This window comes from Drosophila erecta, unplaced genomic scaffold (assembly GCF_003286155.1).
Source record: "Drosophila erecta strain 14021-0224.00,06,07 unplaced genomic scaffold, DereRS2 tig00000000-arrow-pilon, whole genome shotgun sequence".
NCBI lineage: Eukaryota > Metazoa > Arthropoda > Insecta > Diptera > Drosophilidae > Drosophila > Drosophila erecta.
Genome location: NW_020825194.1, coordinates 26,600,690 through 26,619,044, shown reverse-complemented (window position 1 = coordinate 26,619,044; position 18,355 = coordinate 26,600,690). Strand labels below are relative to the sequence as shown.

Sequence of the window (18,355 nt, the reverse complement as noted above, 5' to 3'; positions counted from 1 at the left end):
TGGATTAAAAAAGCCAGGGTGAACTTATGTTATATTAACTTAAATACCGTGACAAACGTATGATTGTAAATGCATGCATTACTCTCATAGCAATGTAGAAACTCGAAAATCATTAGGTACAGCCAAAATTAAATACAATTTCCCGCCGTTAGAATTAACTAAATTTGGCTAAATACGCTAAGCTGCCAGCACCATTAAAACATATGTTTCAGCAGCAGTGCTGCAAAACGCAAACTAGTTCCGCAGCTTGTGCAATGTTTTGTAATCGTATTTACAAAATTATTCAATTAATTATTTATAAATAAAAAATGCTACGCCGCGCACAATGCCTGCTGCGCCTGCACAGCTATGGAGGCCAGTCACTGTTCAGCCACCTTCGATGCTACTCCACGGACGAGGGGAGCCCGAAACAGAATCCGAATCCAAATCCCAGGGCACAGAAACCCGGCACCAAAAACCTGCCGTCTGTGAGGAACCCCTTTGCCACTGCCCAGGACAGGACGAAGAACAGCTACCTGACCATGGTGGAGATCTTCCAGGAGCGCGACGTCCACCGGCGCAACCATGTTGAGTTTATCTACGCAGCACTCAAGAATATGGCTGATTTCGGGGTGGAAAAGGACTTGGAGGTCTACAAGGCCCTGATCAACGTGATGCCCAAGGGCAAGTTCATACCCACCAACCTGTTCCAGGCGGAGTTCATGCACTACCCCAAGCAGCAGCAGTGCATCATTGATCTCCTCGAGCAGATGGAGGATTGCGGGGTGATGCCCGATTACGAGATGGAGGCAATGCTGCTTAATGTTTTCGGTAGACAAGGACATCCACTGCGCAAGTACTGGCGCATGATGTACTGGATGCCAAAGTTTAAGAACCTCTCACCGTGGCCCCTGCCCGATCCTGTTCCGGATGATACCCTGGAAATGGCCAAGCTGGCGGTGGAGCGGATGTGCACGGTCGACCTGCGGTCCAAAATAACGGTTTTTCAGACCAGCGAGCTGAAGGATGCCATAGACGATACGTGGATCGTGAGCGGAGTGAGTCCCGAGCAAGAGAAACTGCTGCGGGAGCACTCTCGCCAAAAAGCTCTGTACATCGAGGGACCCTTCCACATATGGCTTAGGAATCGCCAAATCAACTACTTTACCCTGCGCGCCGATGCAGATTCCGAAGTTCTGTCCCAATTAGATGAGCGGCAGCTGGACGAGGACGATGTTTCCCACATCGAAGTACCTTTCTTTGGTCGTGCTCCACCAAGGCGCCACAATCAGCTGGGAAAGCTGCGATCTGTCCACCAGCAGGATGACGGAACCATTATGGCCATCTGTGCCACAGGCACCTCCACTAAGGACTCTTTGCTCTCGTGGATTCGCCTGCTGGAAGCGAACGGAAATCCCTCCATAGGAGAGGTGCCCGTCCTCTTCCGGTTCACATCCGAAGTGCCAGCCAAGGCGGAAGAAATTGAGGGTGGCGCCAGTGTCCCAGTAAGATGTGATAGCAGTAGTCAAGATGAGCAGACAAGCAGTAGAACGAAATAAACAAATTGCTGAGCACTATTTCGTCTTTCATACCATAGAATCGATGGTGAAGTTGCTTAAAGTCAGTCGGTTTGGATAAACCTTTAACGGGGAAACCTTTTACCTGGTTAATTATATAAACTCTTTTGCTCAGCCGTCAATTGATAGCTACATTGTATGTAATTTGGGTTGGTTTTTAATGAAATAGATTAATTAAGGAGGATTACACAACATCCGATTGTGAGCCGAGCTTAAACGAAAAATCACAGAACCCGAAACTAAGTGTACAGAAGATCTGCCAAAGATTTAACGCCTCCTAATTGCTAATTAAGTATATGTACATGTCATCTTTGTTTGAGATATTTAGTTATGTCATTGGAACTATCCAGCTTGCCCGCCTGTCTACTTTATGCCTGTCTTGTTGACGGGAAACACCTGCGTGACAACTCCGATTCCTTTGCTTGTGCCCTCGCGAAACAAGATGCGCATTCCAGGACGCACGTACTCTGGGTGGCCGACGAACTCGAACATCACCGAAGCACAATCGTTTGTGCCCAGTCGCTCACCGCCCATAATGCCCCGAATGACGGCCGTCTGGCGAATGCTTCCTATGTGGACTGTGGTTTGGAAGCCGACGTAAATGGCTGTTGCGTGGAACAGCACGGACACCTTTGCCTGCAAAGGGAAATTTATGTACTTGTTGGCGACGATAATGAGAACTATCAACTCACTTGGAAGAAAAAGGTCCCGTAGGGCTCATCCAGACTATTTCCAATATCACCCAGAAGGACCATGCCACTTCGTAGCGTGGGCAGGTACTGATCCAAACTGAAAGACAGCGAAGCGCTTTGGCCAGCTCGTACGACTCGGCAAGGAGCCTTGTTTCGGTGGATAGTATTAACAATAACGGGATGGAAGCTTCCATCAGGCAGCGGACCAATCTTCATGGGCATGTTCTCGGTTAGCACGCCCTGGACAAGTAGACCGCCCACAACGGGTCCGACGTCAGAGACCCGGAAGATCTCATCCACCTGGAACTCGCAAGACTCCTGCTCGAGCCGATCCTTTTCGGCGTTGCTGATTCCTGGCGAAAGGACGTACAGAAACTTTGTAACTAGGTTGAGGCCCGTGCCCGTGACATTCGATACGCAAAATATGGGTACAATGTTCTCGGAAATCTGGTTTGATCCAGCGGAGATGGCCTCATCCGTGTTGGTCACCACGAAGGGAACCTTTCGGCACCCAATGGTGGTGAGCAGGTTGCACAACTCCTGTACCGTGGGGTCCGGCGATGTGATATCTGTTTTCGTGACCAATACAAAGAAGGGCATGTCCAGTGCCCGCACAATCGCCAAGTGCTCCTCGGTGGTGTCGTTGCAGCCGCTGCCCGCCGATACCACCAGCATGGCGTAGTGGGGTGAGTATCCACTCAGTGCCTGCACCGTGGTGCGCATGTAGCGCCGGTGTCCGGCCAGATCCATGAAGGTAACCAGCTTGCTGGACCTGTCGCTAATCTCTTCAGCCGTCATCATTTCATTATACTTGTAGTTGACCACATTGCCCAGTGCATCGAAGCCGAGGGTCTCATGGGAGATGCAGGAGGTGCGGCCTTAAAAAAGAAGAACATTTTTAATTTAGGGGCTGTATGAATAACAATTTTAATGGGTGTCAAACATTACCCTAATACCGTACTATTAATGAGGACACCTCGAATAAAACTAACATATTTATTTAACGACATATTACCGGACTGAATCTCGTGCATGTGCCTGAACATATTGAGCCGCGCCCGGCCGTGTCCGTTGTCCAGCTCGTCCTGTGTTAGCACGCCCAGCAAGGTGGATTTGCCTGCATCAGCTCCGCCGAGCACCGCTACCCGCACCTCGATGTTGTGCTGGTCGTCGGGGATCTTGCGGACCAGTACCTCGGCGACGGCGCGTCGTGCGGCGATGGTCTTTCGCCGCAGCACCGAGGTACTGGCTCCCAGGCTGTGGGCCATCTGCTTGAGCGTGGTGAGCGAGGCGTTCATGTCCTTGTCGCTGAGGCCCTGCAGATAGCCGGCGTCGGAGACTCCAATCTCGTAGATGGCCTCTCCGTTTCCCTCGCGCAGACGCCACTTCATCTGGGTCACCAGGTGCTCGAATCGCTGCTTCGACGGGTTAACCAGCTTCAGCTTGTACTCCACATTACCGAGCTGCGGCTCTGGCGGCAGCATTCCCTGCTCGAAGTCGAAGATTAGGTTGCCCCGCTCGGTGGGCATCCCGCCCACCAGGCAGCACTCGTTGGCATTGGCGTCCGTCTCATAGTCGCTGCTGCTGCTGCCGCCGCCGCTGCTATTGCCATTCGGCTCAGGCTCCTCCTCGAAGCCGTCGTCCTGATTGGGATCAAAGAAACTCAGGAAGGACTCCATACTGCGTTACTGGAAAAGATAAATCCCTGAAGTAAATATACATGACTTTCTTTCTTTTACATGGTTAAATGCTAATCATTCTCTAAAACAAAGGAACGCTTTGTCTCAAGAAAACAACATTTTTGGCCCAATTGCGAAATCGAAATATGTACATACATACATATGTATGTATTTACATACAAATTTTTGAACAGCCGAGGTTGAAATAATAGCATATGTATGTATTTAAGTGTAAATATGGTTTGATTTGTTAACTCATATATGTAGGTATATCTATATTTAGTTAGAGAATGTTTCACTTCACGACACTGCAAGCAGTTATGTATATTTTTTAACTCGTTGTTTGTGTGCCGACTTGGGGAATAATAATTTTTAGAATTTAAATTTCATTTTCCACGTAGTTTGTTTTACTTAAAAACAATTTTTTTAACCGCAATTTATCTTTCTGCTGCTAGTTGTTGGTTTGTTTGCTTATGTGTATCCATCAAAACTGAAATTTTCCCCATTTGTTTTTTTGGCCGTCCTCTTTGACTTGCAGCGACCTTGAAAAATGCTTGTTTATGTTTGCCACGACTTTGCCGTTGCTTGGAGCGCTCGCGAGGGGGCAGAAAGCCAATAAAACAACAAGTTCCACACATCTTACCAGATAATAAATAATCCCTGTATTTGGTTCACTTATCCAACCAAACCGCTCGAATTTATTCGAGATATTAAGCAATGAAGCAGCTCCTATTTGCGCGCGGCGCTGGCACAAAATATCGATTTTGGCTGCGCTTTTCATTTGCCCAGGTCGAATTTGTTGTTCGGCTATCTGGGTTCTGGGTTCTGGTGTTCTGTAATGGTGTGCGTAGTTGTGCTTTCCGTTTTTGGCTGCCTTTCGATTTTGTTTATAACCTGCTCCGCTTGTTTTGTTTTGTGCCCGCGAACGAGAGAGAATGAAGAACTAGTACCTGAATACTTCAAGAGCTTTCGCCGTACCCTACAACAGGGCGTTTGAGTTCTTATATCGAATACGGCTTGAGTCAATCGCTTAGATTTCAATTTGCAATTTGCGATTAGAGTGCGGTAGAAACTCTATTTACGTAATATAGTACCTTTCGAGATAACGCTAAAATGGCACAGGATATTTAAAAATTAACTTTCACAGTGGTTTGACGATAACACGTGACCTTAGATAATAGTCTTGCACTATAAAATACACATGTTTTTTATGCTACGAGTCGTTGTTGAGCTAAGAAGTCGTATTATAAAAACACAAACCTTCCTAATTGCGAGAGAGCTCCTAATAAAAAGCACTATAAATTACATCTATGTTGCGTAGCGGATGTTCGGGTCCACAAGACCCTTTCGTTTTCGGCGCGTATTTTTGACAGCTTTTCGCGTCTTGTCCTCGCCGCGTCTGCTTCGCATCCGATTTTCTACACAAGCGCTTTTGTTTTGATCGCGTCAGCTGCGTATGGCTATAACTGATATATCTCGAAACTGATAGACGCTTAGGGGAAAGCTCCTTTTCGTTCAAATTCCGTGGAGTAACTGCCGTGTTTGCTGATTTCATACGTGTCAGCGGGGGCCAACAAACAGAAGAAGAGGAAGCAGTGGGATTTCACCAGAAACATAATTCGCACTGTGATTTCATCAGCCAAACAAAAACCGAGTCACTGCACTCTACTTACGCATAAAGTTGATTCGGGGAACTCGTTTCTGATGCAATAATATGCAACAATGCGAAGATTTTCAATGGTCGCTGTGGGTGTTGTTATGCACATTCAATTCACGTTGCCATGCCAGGCTTGCACATTTGTTGGTTGAGCACTCTCAACACACTTGAAATTTCGGGGACGCCAAAGTTGCGCCAGCAAACCAACCAATTAGCTCGATTATAAGCCTCCTACATTTTGTGCCTCATTCAAGCAGATGTTTATGCTCGCCACGCGTTAGTGCCTTTTGGCAACTCGCCTATGCGCGCGCTTACCAACACTGACCTGTGCGGCGTCCAGTGTGAACGGCACACCATTCAAATTCAAATAGTAACGTATCACTAACATTTAAGGGTTTCACGGGTAGAATATTACTTGTACGCTCTGCGAGGGCGGTCCTGCGCTTTTCTATGCCACATCTCATTCATAAAATGCTTTTTCGGTACTTTTGCGTTAAAAACCTGTTTATACCCGTTTCTCGTGGAGTAAAAGGCTTAGTTGAAAAGCGTGTAACAGGTAGAAGGAAGCATTTCCATGGCCATGTTCGTTTCCTTGGTCTGTCCGTCCGTAATTTGTTCGTTTTATTATTTGTCTTGCCATTTTCTTTCGGTATACCAAAAACATTTTGACCCCGTCTCTTCTAACGCCCACAAACGGCTCAAAATTATCACGACCACACTTTTGAAAATGTAATATTTTACTTGTAGAGTAAAAGGGTATACTATATTCGTTGAAAAGTATGTAACACGCAGAAGGAAACGTTTCCGACCATATACATATGTACTACCATATAAAGTAAATATTCTTGATCAGGATCAATAGCCGAGTCGTTATGGACATGTCCGTTCGTCCGTATGAACGCCTCGATCTCAGGAAATACAAAAGCTAGAATGTTGAGATCAGGCATGCAGATTCCAGAGACATAGACGCAGCGCACGTTTGTTGCACGTTGCGCACAAATGTTGCCACGCCTACTTTAACGTCCACAAAAATGTTGTGATATTTTTAAACTTTTTTATATTTTTGGTAAATTTCTATAGATTTGCCATTTTATCATTTTTTCCCCAATCTCTACCGATATTCCAGAAAATGTTGAAATTTCTCGTTTGCACTCCACTGGCTGAGTAACGGGTATCGGGGAACTCGCCTATAGCATTTTATCAAAGACATTACAATAACTATTATTCTAATGTGTTTGATTCTAACTTGTTTTTTTTTTTAATTTATACCGACTTTCCAGAAATTGTTGAAATGTTGATTTTCGTTCATACTTCAACTAGCTGCGTAACGGGTAACGGAGAACTTTTTTTATTTTTCCTTTGGAAAAATAATTACTCAAATAAGTTATTTAGTCAGCAGAGGACCTTGTTCCAATCTTCCCTTAGTCGTTAGCTTAAATAAGGAAGCGGTTTATCGTTTTGATCAAATGTTTATTTCAAACTATTATTCTTCTTCTTGCCAATACTTAGCGATAAGCCAAAATCCTCATTGTCATGCCCATAACGCCGAATTCTCTCTGTCCTTTTGTGAAAGTATAAAAGGACTAAAGTTTTATTAACCAAACCCTTGCCAGCATTTTTCTAAACGAATATAATAAAAAACGACCAATAAAAAGAATAATAAGCTATGAAGAAGTAATTTATTTGCCGCTAGGTGGAGCTAGCTTGGAATCTCGAAAACAGTCGCTTTGTTGCATCCACATCTCGCAGGTGGCTAAAGGTTATTCATACTATGGCGACATTTTGCATTTTTTAAAGCGACAAAACTTTTTTCTTTGGAACCAGAATGTTTTTAGATTGTATCTGTGAAAGGAGAAAGGGAATTAGTACAACCTTGTGCTTCGCAGCAATGAAAAAACAACTCGACTTGCAATAATTCAAACTCAAGGTATTCTCATTAATATATTTACGTTTTATTCCTTACCATTAACATTATTACTTTATCACAAATATTTTAAGCATTTTTACATATGTAGTCAGTTACAATGATGTGTATATGTCTGTTTTCGGGACTTGGGCTTGCATGTATGTACATCGTCGGCCTCTCTGAGGCTCATAAAATAGTATCTGCTGATCTTGAAATGGGGGCGTGATGCTACAGGTTGGGGGATCGTTTTAAAATTTACTACTCGCACTCGATTTTGGATATCTACAGCAGGGACTTTGCCTATGTATAAACTTGGAGGAAGTTTACGGTCTGCTCTACCAGTTGACTGGATGCTATAACTTTTATATTTAAATATTATGACATTACATTGATTTCACTAAACGCTATCGATGATTTAGCATAAATATGTTATTTTCCCATTACGGTTTTCGTTAGAAAGTCAAGACGTGTATCGAACAGATTGGCCTAACTGATATGACAAACGTTTGAACACTTATAGTCGTTTAGCCCTTGTCTATGATATAGTTGTATAGCATTTCAGATGTGCTAATGCCTTGATAACAATTGCCAATGAAAGTAAGATGACCGGGGCTTACGCACCCCTTGCACTGCCCAAAACTCCGAGCGGGGCCGACCCATTTAATACCCAATAAATAATGCTCAAGAATACATTCGTTGTGTGTACTCAGGTCCAACTGGTGAAGGTCCGTCAATGAGGTGTCGGCACTGACCGGAATCGGGCCCATCAAATGGCCATCTAGAAGTGGAACTCCGTGCCTTTTATCCCTCTGCTCGACCCGCATAAATCATTTTATTAGCTTATTAAAAACTTTTCCATTTATTGTCATCGTTTTGCGCTATCGTGCGCACAAATCCGTGCCCAGTTCTTGTTCTCCTCCACGTTCATTGTGTTCCATACCCATTCAATCGCTCGTGAGCTGTTCCTGGTGGGATGGGGTATTCTGGCTTCGGCAGTCTGGATTGGGATATTTTTCTAAACTTTTCTTTATTGCTCACTTGTTGGCTGGCCCGCTGCTAATGGCAGTGGGTGTACTGTGGGGCTTATGGAGGAGCGGGAGCAACTGCTGTGACCATTAAATTCAAATCTGGTGCTGTTTTTGGCGCGTGTTTAAAAGTTAAATAATGACCAGCACTGGGCACGCAATGGCGCAAGACGTGTCCAATATAACTTTGCCTTTTTTCGGGTCGGCCCGACTTTGATCTCGTTTGCGAGAGGGCAGCTCAAGTAGTGCGGCTCCGGCAGGAGGGGATATGTGTTCCGGGGGATATGTTCTTCTTACTCTAGCCGGGACAAACAGCTTCAACAACGGGTTTCGTGGAGAGCCCTGCTCCCAGCACCTCGGCGTCTCGATGGGCACAGGGCCTGGAAGATTAGTTTCACCTTGGGGGTCGCCCCTTAAATTAGAGACTGAACCCGAGGCGCGGAGCTGGGAGGGGCGCCGACTTACACCAGTCAGAGGATATAGTATACAAGTACATCTACGGTTACACTTAGCTTAAACATTTACAAACGAACGGAGACACAGACACAGACACACGCATTACATATACATATTCGTACTTCAGCTACTCCTCTACTTCTAGTAATTACTTCTAGGCGACGTTGTCGAGCAGGGATTCCATGTACAGCTGCGGTCAAGTTTGTAGTACCCGCGGTTCGAATTTGGTAAGGGTGCCCAAAAGCAGTTAGGTATGATTTTTTAGAAAATTTCAATACTATCATCCGCCTCGTTTTAGAGCTAACTCAAAACTTGCTTTCTTACAGCAATTTAAATTTTACAACAGATTTCAGCTAAATAAGTTTCCATTTCATTTCTAGTTCATAACAATCTTATGTTCATAGATCATAGAGTTTACAGAACGCTTTCAAATTAATACAACGAGTTCTTCGAATCCAAAAATTATTTACTTTTTCTACTAGTTTAGTTCGTAAATTTATTATAGTTGTTTGTGAAGCTTGTAAAACTTTAACTTTTAATATATTTATTAAGCTTACTGAAATATCTTCACAACAAAATGTGTACTTTATGTTTTAACGGATCTCCCTCGAAATAGATTTTAATTTTTGAATAAAGGCCGCGGGAGATATGGTATACCTTACTCTTAAACTCCCAGACTTGATCTGCAGAATCAGTAATCTTATAAACTTATAAACTTATAGCTGCATTAACTAAATTATTCATCACTAACTAACTTGACCGCAGCTCCACATGACTAGTTAGTTGTTCGCTGTCACTCTGATTCGGCTGTGTTTGGGCTACTGCTGTGCGCCAGTCTTTTGGTTTCCATGCCAGGACGACAGGATGGTGCTTAGACGCAGCTCTCTGGCCCGGGCAGTGTGTCCGTGATGATGTGGTTGCGTCCTGCCGCCGACTTGTGCGTGATGGTGTTGAGCTGCGACGGCGACAGGCTGGTGCCAGCGGCCATCGCGGACGCCATGCCCATGCCCGATCCAGGACCCATGCCCACTCCTCCACCCACGCCCACGCCCATGCCCATCCCCATCCCCAGGCCCAGCCCCATGCCCATGCCCTTGGGCAGCGTCATGTGGGCAGCGGGCGGCTTGTTGAGGCCGTAGTCTATGAGGCTGCTGGTGGTCAGGTAGTCGGCCAGGTTGAGCGGATCGTGACCCCGCTGAGGAGTCATGTTATGGGGCAACGTGTGGTGCAGGTGCGCGGCGTAGCCACCCGGCCCCGCGTTTCCGTTGGCGGCCAGCGCATTGCTCACCGTGCTGCCGGCGGAGCTGAGGGTGCTGCTGCTGCCCCCCGTGCCCGCCGCTCCGGCGGAGTAGCTGGCCATGCTCAGGCCCAGCTGCTCGTAGCGACTCAGCGTGGGCATGGCGTCGTAGAGCAGCGGTGGGTTGCTCCCTCCACCCCGGGCACTGACCAGGCCACCACCCGCCGCCGGGTCGCTCTCCAGCTTCAAGGTGCTGGACTGCGAGGGCGGGCTGTTCAGGTGCGGCGCATTGCCATCCTGCAATAGAAATAGGGTTAGTTGGCTTGAGGATGGGTTCGGGGAAACAGATTTGCTAAGATCTCGACGTTCGTACGGACGTACAGGTAGATGGACATGGCCAGATCGACTCGGTCCATATATTCTTGATAGTGATCATATACTTTATATGGTAGCAAACACTTCCTGCTGCCTGTTACCTACTTTTAATGAATTTTGCTCTACGCGTAAAGGGTATAATTAAGGGAATCGATTCTAGCAAATATTTTATATAAAATGGATGCAGATAATTTAGATTTATACATAATCCTTTGGAAGCAATCAACAGAGGGAAACAAACTGAACATTCAATGTAAAACCTGTCAAAAGGCTGAGGGATGTCTATAAAGTCCTGCCAGTTTACAATAAACGCCTGCGGTACCGACTACATGCATAAATGGCATAGTTAAAGGGCAACGCCTCCTCCTGGCCAACGGCACTTACATAATCCGTGGTTTTGTGGCCACCAGTGTTGCCCGTCATGGGAGCGGCAGATGCACCGCCCGCACCACCACCTCCTCCTCCGCCGGCGAACAAACCACTCGGCCGATTTCCCAGCGGCGACGGGGCGTCACCGCCAGTTGGAGCACTTTTCTGGGCGCTCAATATGTCCGGCTGCTTCTCGATGCCCTGCTTCAGGGTGTAGGCCACCACGAGCCGCTGGTGACCAGCTCCCGTTTCCAGGGGCGCCGTCACCGTCACATCCATGCCTGTCGGGAGTGTGAAACATTAGCAAAAAGAGCAAATGGGATTGGGTCGATACTGGGGGTCGGAACTTTTGATACCCTTGCAGCAGGTCCACCCTAACAACTGATCTTTTTCACTGGCTAGATAATAGTCTTAAACTCGTAACGCCTGATAATTAATTCAAAAGGTATGGACATGCTTTTTGTAATTATTTATCAACTTCAAAACAGTTGATACAATTTGATTAAAGGCTTAGATCAAATTAATACTTCATAAAGTGCGATAGGATGTCCAGATAGCTGGATAGGATGTTACAAATGTGATCGGTTCACCTTATAGAGTCTTGAGACCTCTACACCAGATGACAAACCATGTAAGGAAAATATTTGACCGCTGCCAGGGTATTGAATCCCCCCACTTGGCCGTGCATGCTGCAGTGACTCACCCAGGTGCTTGTCCTTGTCATCGCACATGTTGCGGGCTCCTTGACCACGGCGCCTGCGAACGGCGATGACCACCACGGATAGCACCGCTATGCCCACGGTGAACAGTGTGCCGGCGAGGAGAGCAGCCAGGGGCAGGATCGAGAGGCCCATTCTACCATCTGCAAAAAGTTCAAAGGGTAACAAGTGGTAGTGCGATTAGAACATTGCTGCGGGAGATGTGGCTCACTAATGATGGGTTTTTCACATTTGAGTATAAAGTATATTATATATTTGATTATATTGAGCAAAAGTATACAGCAGATAGAAATAGTGCTACCAAAGACACTAGAATAATTATTATTTTAGAATAATATTAATATTAATATAATATATATTTAATATATTAATATTCTAGAATAATAATTAATATAATATAATAATAATTATAATATATATTTAATATATTAATATTCTAGAATAATAATTATTCTTTGTCTTTGGTGCTACTCATGCAAACAGAAAGTAAGCTATAGTAGAAAAACTATAGTAGAAATTGCGTGGTGTATTTTTCACGCAAATCAAACATAAATATTCTTTTATTAAGCCTAACCAAAAATAAAAAATAATTGCAAGCTGATGATTACATAATTTTGGAAGTCTCTTTGTGTTTTATCGATACGATTTATCATTATTTTAAAAAGCTGTCCTGTGCCCTTAAAACAATAATTAATAATCATTAATGAGCATTGCAAATTGTTGTTGGCTTAAACTATTTGCTTTGTTAAATCAAAGTTTGGCAAAAAAACAATAGAATAATAATTAATTATAATGTAAACAACATTTCGGCAATATATCGTTTGAACTTTGCGCATTAGTAACGGGTATTACTCGTAGAGTAAAAGATACTAGTAAAGTATCTAAAAGATAGAGTAAAGATATACTAGATTCATTGAAAGGTATGAACAGGTAGAAGGAAGCCTTTCCGACCATATAAAGTATACATATATAATCTTGATCAGGATCAATAGCCGAGTCGATCTGACCATGCCCATCTGTTCGTCCGCCCGTATGAACTATAAAAGCTGGACAATTGAGATAATAAGGGGTAACATAACAGGGAGCTCTAATGCCCACAAACATCCAAAAACTGTTGAGAAAACTTGTAGAAAATGCAATTATTTCTTCATATTATTATTTTATCCCCAATTTCTACCGGTATTCCACAATGTTGAAATCTCCACTAGCTGAGTAACTAGGTTGTTTTTTACTTAACTTGAAAACATTGAAAAATATTAATATATTTAATTTTTAATTAATAATCCAAGTGTTTGATTACTCCAGAAGTGGGCTTTTTTTTTTTGTATTATTATTTTTTTTTTATTTAAAAGTACAATCTCAAAGTACAAACTTGTATATTTTTCCATACGACATTCCCATTGATTTCAAAGTTCAAATGTAATTTGGAATGCGGCACTTAAGAGACAATTTGTGAAATAAAACGCACGCGATTGCACGTTATTTCCCCACTTTCTGATGATGAAGGCTATATGCCAGTTCTTTGTCTGACTGAACTCGATAAATAGCCATTGGGCAGCGAGGGTCCAATAAACTGGACGCGGCGTGGGCCACTTGACTGCTGCTCGCCCAGTTCTTTTCCAGCCGAGCCATCCGAGCCATATCCCCCATATCCATAACCCATATCGGCCATACCGCCCCGCCCCTCCTGTTTGCGCACATAAAACGCACGTCGCATGTCAAGTGGCTGCCACGGGCAGCGGTCCTTCAGCCAATCGCTCGCTTAGTTTGTTGTATTTGCGATTGCGACTGCGACTGCGATGGCTTTAACGGCAGCGCTAAGCATTTCAATTAAAATCCGCTTGCCTGCTGGATTTTTGGGCGATTCGGCGGGCACTCGTAATTGAATATGCATTGCGGATACGCACACACTGCGTATACGCAACCTGAGTAATGCGATGCGATGCCCACCTTTGTGCACTGTGTATATTCGACATTCAACAAATTGTGCGCCTGCGGATATGCAACGCAGAAATTCAATAGGCAAACATCAGACCAAGCAGCAGGAATCAGGAAGCGGAAGTACAGTGGATGTTCAATAAGCTACGTCATACGTTGAGAAAATCCTGGAATCAAAGCTGCACAATCGAGTGGGAATTTCAATTTGTAGCCACACTTACGGGAAACAATGATTTCATAAGATTTTTCACAAAAGTTGCAGGTTTATTTTCAAAAATTATCCATTTTACTCTGAGTTTTAGATAAAAGAAATAAATTTACCGAACAATCTTGATACTACAACTTGGGCTATGTTCAATAAATTTTTGTTCATTATGAAATTACGATGTTATAAAACGTAAATTTATAGCACCAGAATAGGATAACCCACAGGCAAGGCACTATTTTATGTTTTTACAGCAACGTCATTAAACCAAAGCCGCCATAAATCTTTATAAAAGTCGGTTCATACGCAGTGCCTACTGTAATAACCAAACCACATGCTAACAACAGGCACTAATGGGATGGTAATGGATGGGTGGTGCAGACTGTTGCTAATTTATAAACCCGGTCTTGTTGTCAGCCAAACGCCAAAGTTACAAATCAATAAATATTCTTTGACTGCCGAATGTTGCTGTGCCAAATGTTGACGAAACTGAGCCGCTGGCGAAATTGCTCATTTATGCATGGCTGCTTCTAAGCGAACACATCCGTGCAAAACACACACTACCGCTACCCAGCACCACCCACCACCCAGCACCACCCACCAACCACCACCCACCACCCGCCTACGTGCCATTTTAGGTGGGTTGTAATTGCTGGCACATGACTTTTGGAAAAAGTACAAATATGCTCAGCCATACACCGCGCTCAGAATGCGAACCGAAAGTTTTTGCCATTTCGATTTGTATAGTTTATCGAGTTTTACCCGGCTAAAAGCGCTTCAACTCGCTTTTATTTTGCATGCAATATGCGGGGTAATTTAAATGAATAAGCGCAGGACTTTGAGCGAATTATAGCATTTCATTCAAGGCAGCGAACTGTCGGTAACTTGTTGAATTGAAACAATGTAGTTAAATCGCAGACTGAGATATTTAGCCAATGCTGCAAATATTAAAAAAATGTGCTACTGTGTATGGTGTATGGGTATATTTAATTATAGTGCAAACAAGTTGAAAAATATGGGCTAACCGAATAACCGAATGTTTGCTTGTGGAATAGTGTGCAGAATTCAGATTTCCAAGTGCGGTTTGCCGTGGAGTGCGTTATAAACTTCCGAAACTTGCTGTATTTGCATTGCCCTCGAGAAAAAACGAAGGCAGTGCGGGCTGCGGGGGGTACGGCTAACAAGCTGACGTATAGCATTTTTAATTTTAATTAGATCGGGCTAAAAGCCTGGCAATGGCAGCCAGCAAGCGAAAGGCATCAATCTGGACCCTATTTGCATGGCCCAAATCCCAACGGTTTGGCCAAACTCGAAATTGGGCACGCATACATTTGACATTACGCTGCGCAAATAGGATTTCAAAAGCTGGTGCTCTATTAGTTTCCTAACGCTCATCCGAGCAGATAAATAAATTGTTATTTAATTTGGTTATGCTCATGTAGCGTTTAAATGATTTATGAATCGAAGCGCATATTGGCGAGCGAGTGAATTGAATTAAATGCCAAATATATTCATTTATTCAATGTCAGGCCGGAGTGGGAACCATTCATTATAAATTCATCATTCCGTTTGATGCTCAGCCAAACGACACCACATGGCGGATACGTAATTCGCAATTCTCATTTATGGCTGAATGTGAAGAATTGGCACTAACCGGCACACCTTCGCATGTGGGCGGCAACATTTGCGCATTATCCAGTCGGGCACACAGTTGGGACACACTCAGATACATCCGCATCCTTACTCTCGCCAAATCCCCAATCGCATCAGGCAGCCCAACACAAAGGGCAGCAGGAACAAAACCGAAGCGAGCAATCGCTCGCCAAATAAAATGTATATTTGGCAGCCAGGAAGGGGCACTTCAAACCGAAGGGAAACCGAACCAACGACTCGGCCCACAAGGCGAGATGAGATGCCAGCGGAAAAAGAAATTTCATTTAAATATAAGCACACTGGCGTAATGAAATTTTCACACTTGTGCAAATATTTACCAATAATACCACCTGGAACTGGGGCCCTCCTCTATGCACAGGCCCCGACTTAAGCGGATAAGCCAGACAACCGACCCAGGAGCAAGCAGGAGCAGGCAGGAGCAGGCAGGAGCTCCGACCGGAGCACGGTAGCAAACTATCCAGGAGAGGAGCTGCAGGACCAGCAAGTCCTGCGTGCCGCTCATAAGCCAATTGTTTGCATGGGCTTCATTTGGATGAGTGCAGGCAGGACCTGGCTGTTCTCCTTCCGGAGGAGGCTGCCTCTGCTCATGAGCTTAATTCGATTTAATGCTCCCGTTTGAGATATAAATGATTCGATGAGATGATGAAAAAGTGGATTGGTTAAAATGTATTGGGAATACCGAGCGGGGCACTGGGAGAAAGCTGCTGCACTTACATAGATTAGTTTTACGCAATCTGGAATGTATGACCAATATAATGAAGGAAGCTGAAGATACAAAAGACATTTCCGCTATGCAATATTGTTCATCAATATAATTTACATCTCTACTTGGAATCTGTGCTCCCATTTCTGCCAGTGTAAGCCCACGCGCCCATGTGGGTTTCAGGACAGGAATGCGTTTACACAAAGTAAGCATAAATAAAGAAACGGTGTCTGCGTCTGGCGCTCCATTTCAAGAAAACGAGGCAGACAGTGGTACATGGCAGGAAATAAAAGTAAGTCGGAGGAGCTGGCTGTCATCTATTGCAATGGCGGTCACATTTCCCTGCCGCCCGCCTTCGATCCGCGAACATATAATTTTATTTTACTTTACTTCACTTTCCGCGCCGTTGTCTTTTGGGATATTGTATTCAGATAAGACATGTTTAATGTATTTTTCCTTGTCCTACAGTAATCGCTTATATTTCGTGCGCCTGGGCTTTGGGCCCGAGCTCGACGAGGCTCTGCATCAGGAGCTATAGCTCCGGTGTCTGCTCGCTCTCCTTTGCCGCTTCTGATACTTGCGACCACAGAGTGGATGTGTGTGCACTGCGAGAAACGGAGTGCAGTACAGTACGGTGCTCAGCGAGCACTGAAAACGAAGTCTTTACCTCTGTTCTGGCCGCTTTGGGAACTCGTGGGCGGTAAATATTTTCCCTCTATACTTCTGACGATATAATTTGTGCTCCAATTTTCCCCCATTTTCTGCCAGTGCATGCGGGTGTGTGCTGCTGGAATAATGTAACTCCTGGGGAATCTCTGTGTGTCAGTTTAGCATAACAAGATATTCCTTTTCTCTGTTGGGGTTTTGCGTTGCCATCGCTTTTTTGGCTAAAACATGAAATTGATTATATTTACATTAATGTGGCGTCAAGTGTTGCCATTGCAAAATGTTTCTGCCGCCCATCCTGCACAGCTCCTCTGCTCACCTGACCGCTTTTATTCGTCTGTTGGCAGAAAAGCTTTCAGATCCACCAAGGTGCAAATATTGACACCTGGCGGGCAGGAGTAGCTGGATTGCATGCTCGCAAATTAAGTCGCCCACACAGGGCCATCTTCCAGAATTCGCAACTCGTTGGTAACTGGTAACTGGTAACTGGTCGGGTAACCGAGCTGTGATATAATACGCCGGATAAGTTGGCACTCAATCCGTCCCACGCCCCGGATAATGGCGCCTCCTCCTCGAAGCTCCTCGAGCCTCCATGGCTGTGTGTCTGGAGCGCATTAGGAGATGATTGAGTGGATTTGTTGTCCATGGCGTTCAAATATGCAATTGTGCAGATAAACATTATTGGCTGACCAAGTGCGGACAGTCAGTACTCGAAGCATAAGTACGCATCCGTGCGGTGCGTTTAATAACGATGCTGGTCAGGTAGTGTTGCCATTCGAATTGCTGATGCAGTAAATACTGGGATGCTGGTGCATAATTCGACTGATTTAATGTGGGACAACAAACGATGTAATATCACCATTACGGTGGGGAATAAAACTATCAATACCTCCGCCTCCTGCTCAAAGCAAATCGGTTTTGGCCCGGCAAAGGTGGTGGGCTAATTAAAGGATTTACTATAAGGTAATGCAAATTGCATAAGTGCCTAATGGGAGTAATTATTTGCAGTTCTGATAGCTCGATGCTCTCGAAATTTTCATAATTTGTGCACTTGGAATACGGGAATCTTGGGCGGACGTATTTCGGGCTTGGTCTCGTCATCTGCTAATCGGATTCAATTGTTTTCAACCATTAGATGAATATTAAATTAAGTCGTTCAAGTCGATATTAAATTATTATGCGGCATCGCAAATATCTCCTACAAAATGTTGCCGTGAGTAATTCCATCCTCTGTACTAAACATATTAGATGAAATACTACTAGTACTGCTTTTAAAAGCACTTTCCAGGTATTTCCCCAACATATTCTCGAAAAACAAGCACTTTCACACTTTTCTCGTGCTCGACGTCGCGAGAGCGGAAAAACTTTTAAAGAAAATTAGCGTCAAAGTTGAATAACAAAGCATGAATAGGAAATCTCTGTGTCACTACTTCGGCTAGCCAGGGATGTTGGATGAAGGGATCCAATGGGATGGCAGTTTCGGGGGATGAGTCGCGGC

The 18,355-nt window shown here is 44.5% G+C and overlaps 2 protein-coding genes across 4 annotated transcripts; one reads left to right on the top strand and one right to left on the bottom strand.

Moving 5' to 3' along the window:
• Window positions 1–207: 207 nt before the first annotated feature.
• Window positions 208–1,546, top strand: LOC6552568 (evolutionarily conserved signaling intermediate in Toll pathway, mitochondrial). Its single transcript, XM_001978973.3, has one exon. It carries the CDS (start codon window positions 309–311, stop codon window positions 1,536–1,538), a length of 1,230 nt encoding a protein of 409 aa, XP_001979009.1. The 5' UTR covers window positions 208–308; the 3' UTR covers window positions 1,539–1,546.
• Window positions 1,547–1,690: 144 nt separating this feature from the next.
• LOC6552569 (GTP-binding protein 2) lies at window positions 1,691–5,883 on the bottom strand. 3 transcript variants are annotated; one of them, XM_001978974.3, is made up of 4 exons: window positions 5,601–5,883; window positions 3,264–3,936; window positions 2,249–3,126; window positions 1,691–2,192 (listed from the first exon to the last, which is right to left on the bottom strand). In XM_001978974.3, exons 2-4 carry the CDS (start codon window positions 3,925–3,927, stop codon window positions 1,920–1,922), a joined length of 1,815 nt encoding a protein of 604 aa, XP_001979010.1. In that variant the 5' UTR covers window positions 3,928–3,936; window positions 5,601–5,883; the 3' UTR covers window positions 1,691–1,919. The 3 variants fall into 3 exon arrangements, with proteins under 3 accessions (XP_001979010.1, XP_026839778.1, XP_026839779.1); XM_026983977.1 differs by lacking the exon at window positions 5,601–5,883 and adding an exon at window positions 5,188–5,583; XM_026983978.1 differs by lacking the exon at window positions 5,601–5,883 and adding an exon at window positions 4,571–4,925.
• Between the last annotated feature and the right edge of the window lie 12,472 nt (window positions 5,884–18,355).

What these genes read in the sequence shown, in the direction of transcription:
- LOC6552568 (XM_001978973.3), top strand. Translation starts at nt 309, where the DNA reads ATGCTACGCCGCGCACAATGCCTGCTGCGCCTGCACAGCTATGGAGGC.
- LOC6552569 (XM_001978974.3), bottom strand. Translation starts at nt 3,927, where the DNA reads ATGGAGTCCTTCCTGAGTTTCTTTGATCCCAATCAGGACGACGGCTTC. An exon ending in CATGCACGAGATTCAGTCCG is followed by an intron (nt 3,127 to 3,263) that starts GTAATATGTCGT and finishes TTCTTTTTTAAG; the next exon opens with GCCGCACCTCCTGCATCTCC. An exon ending in ACGGGACCTTTTTCTTCCAA is followed by an intron (nt 2,193 to 2,248) that starts GTGAGTTGATAG and finishes TTCCCTTTGCAG; the next exon opens with GCAAAGGTGTCCGTGCTGTT.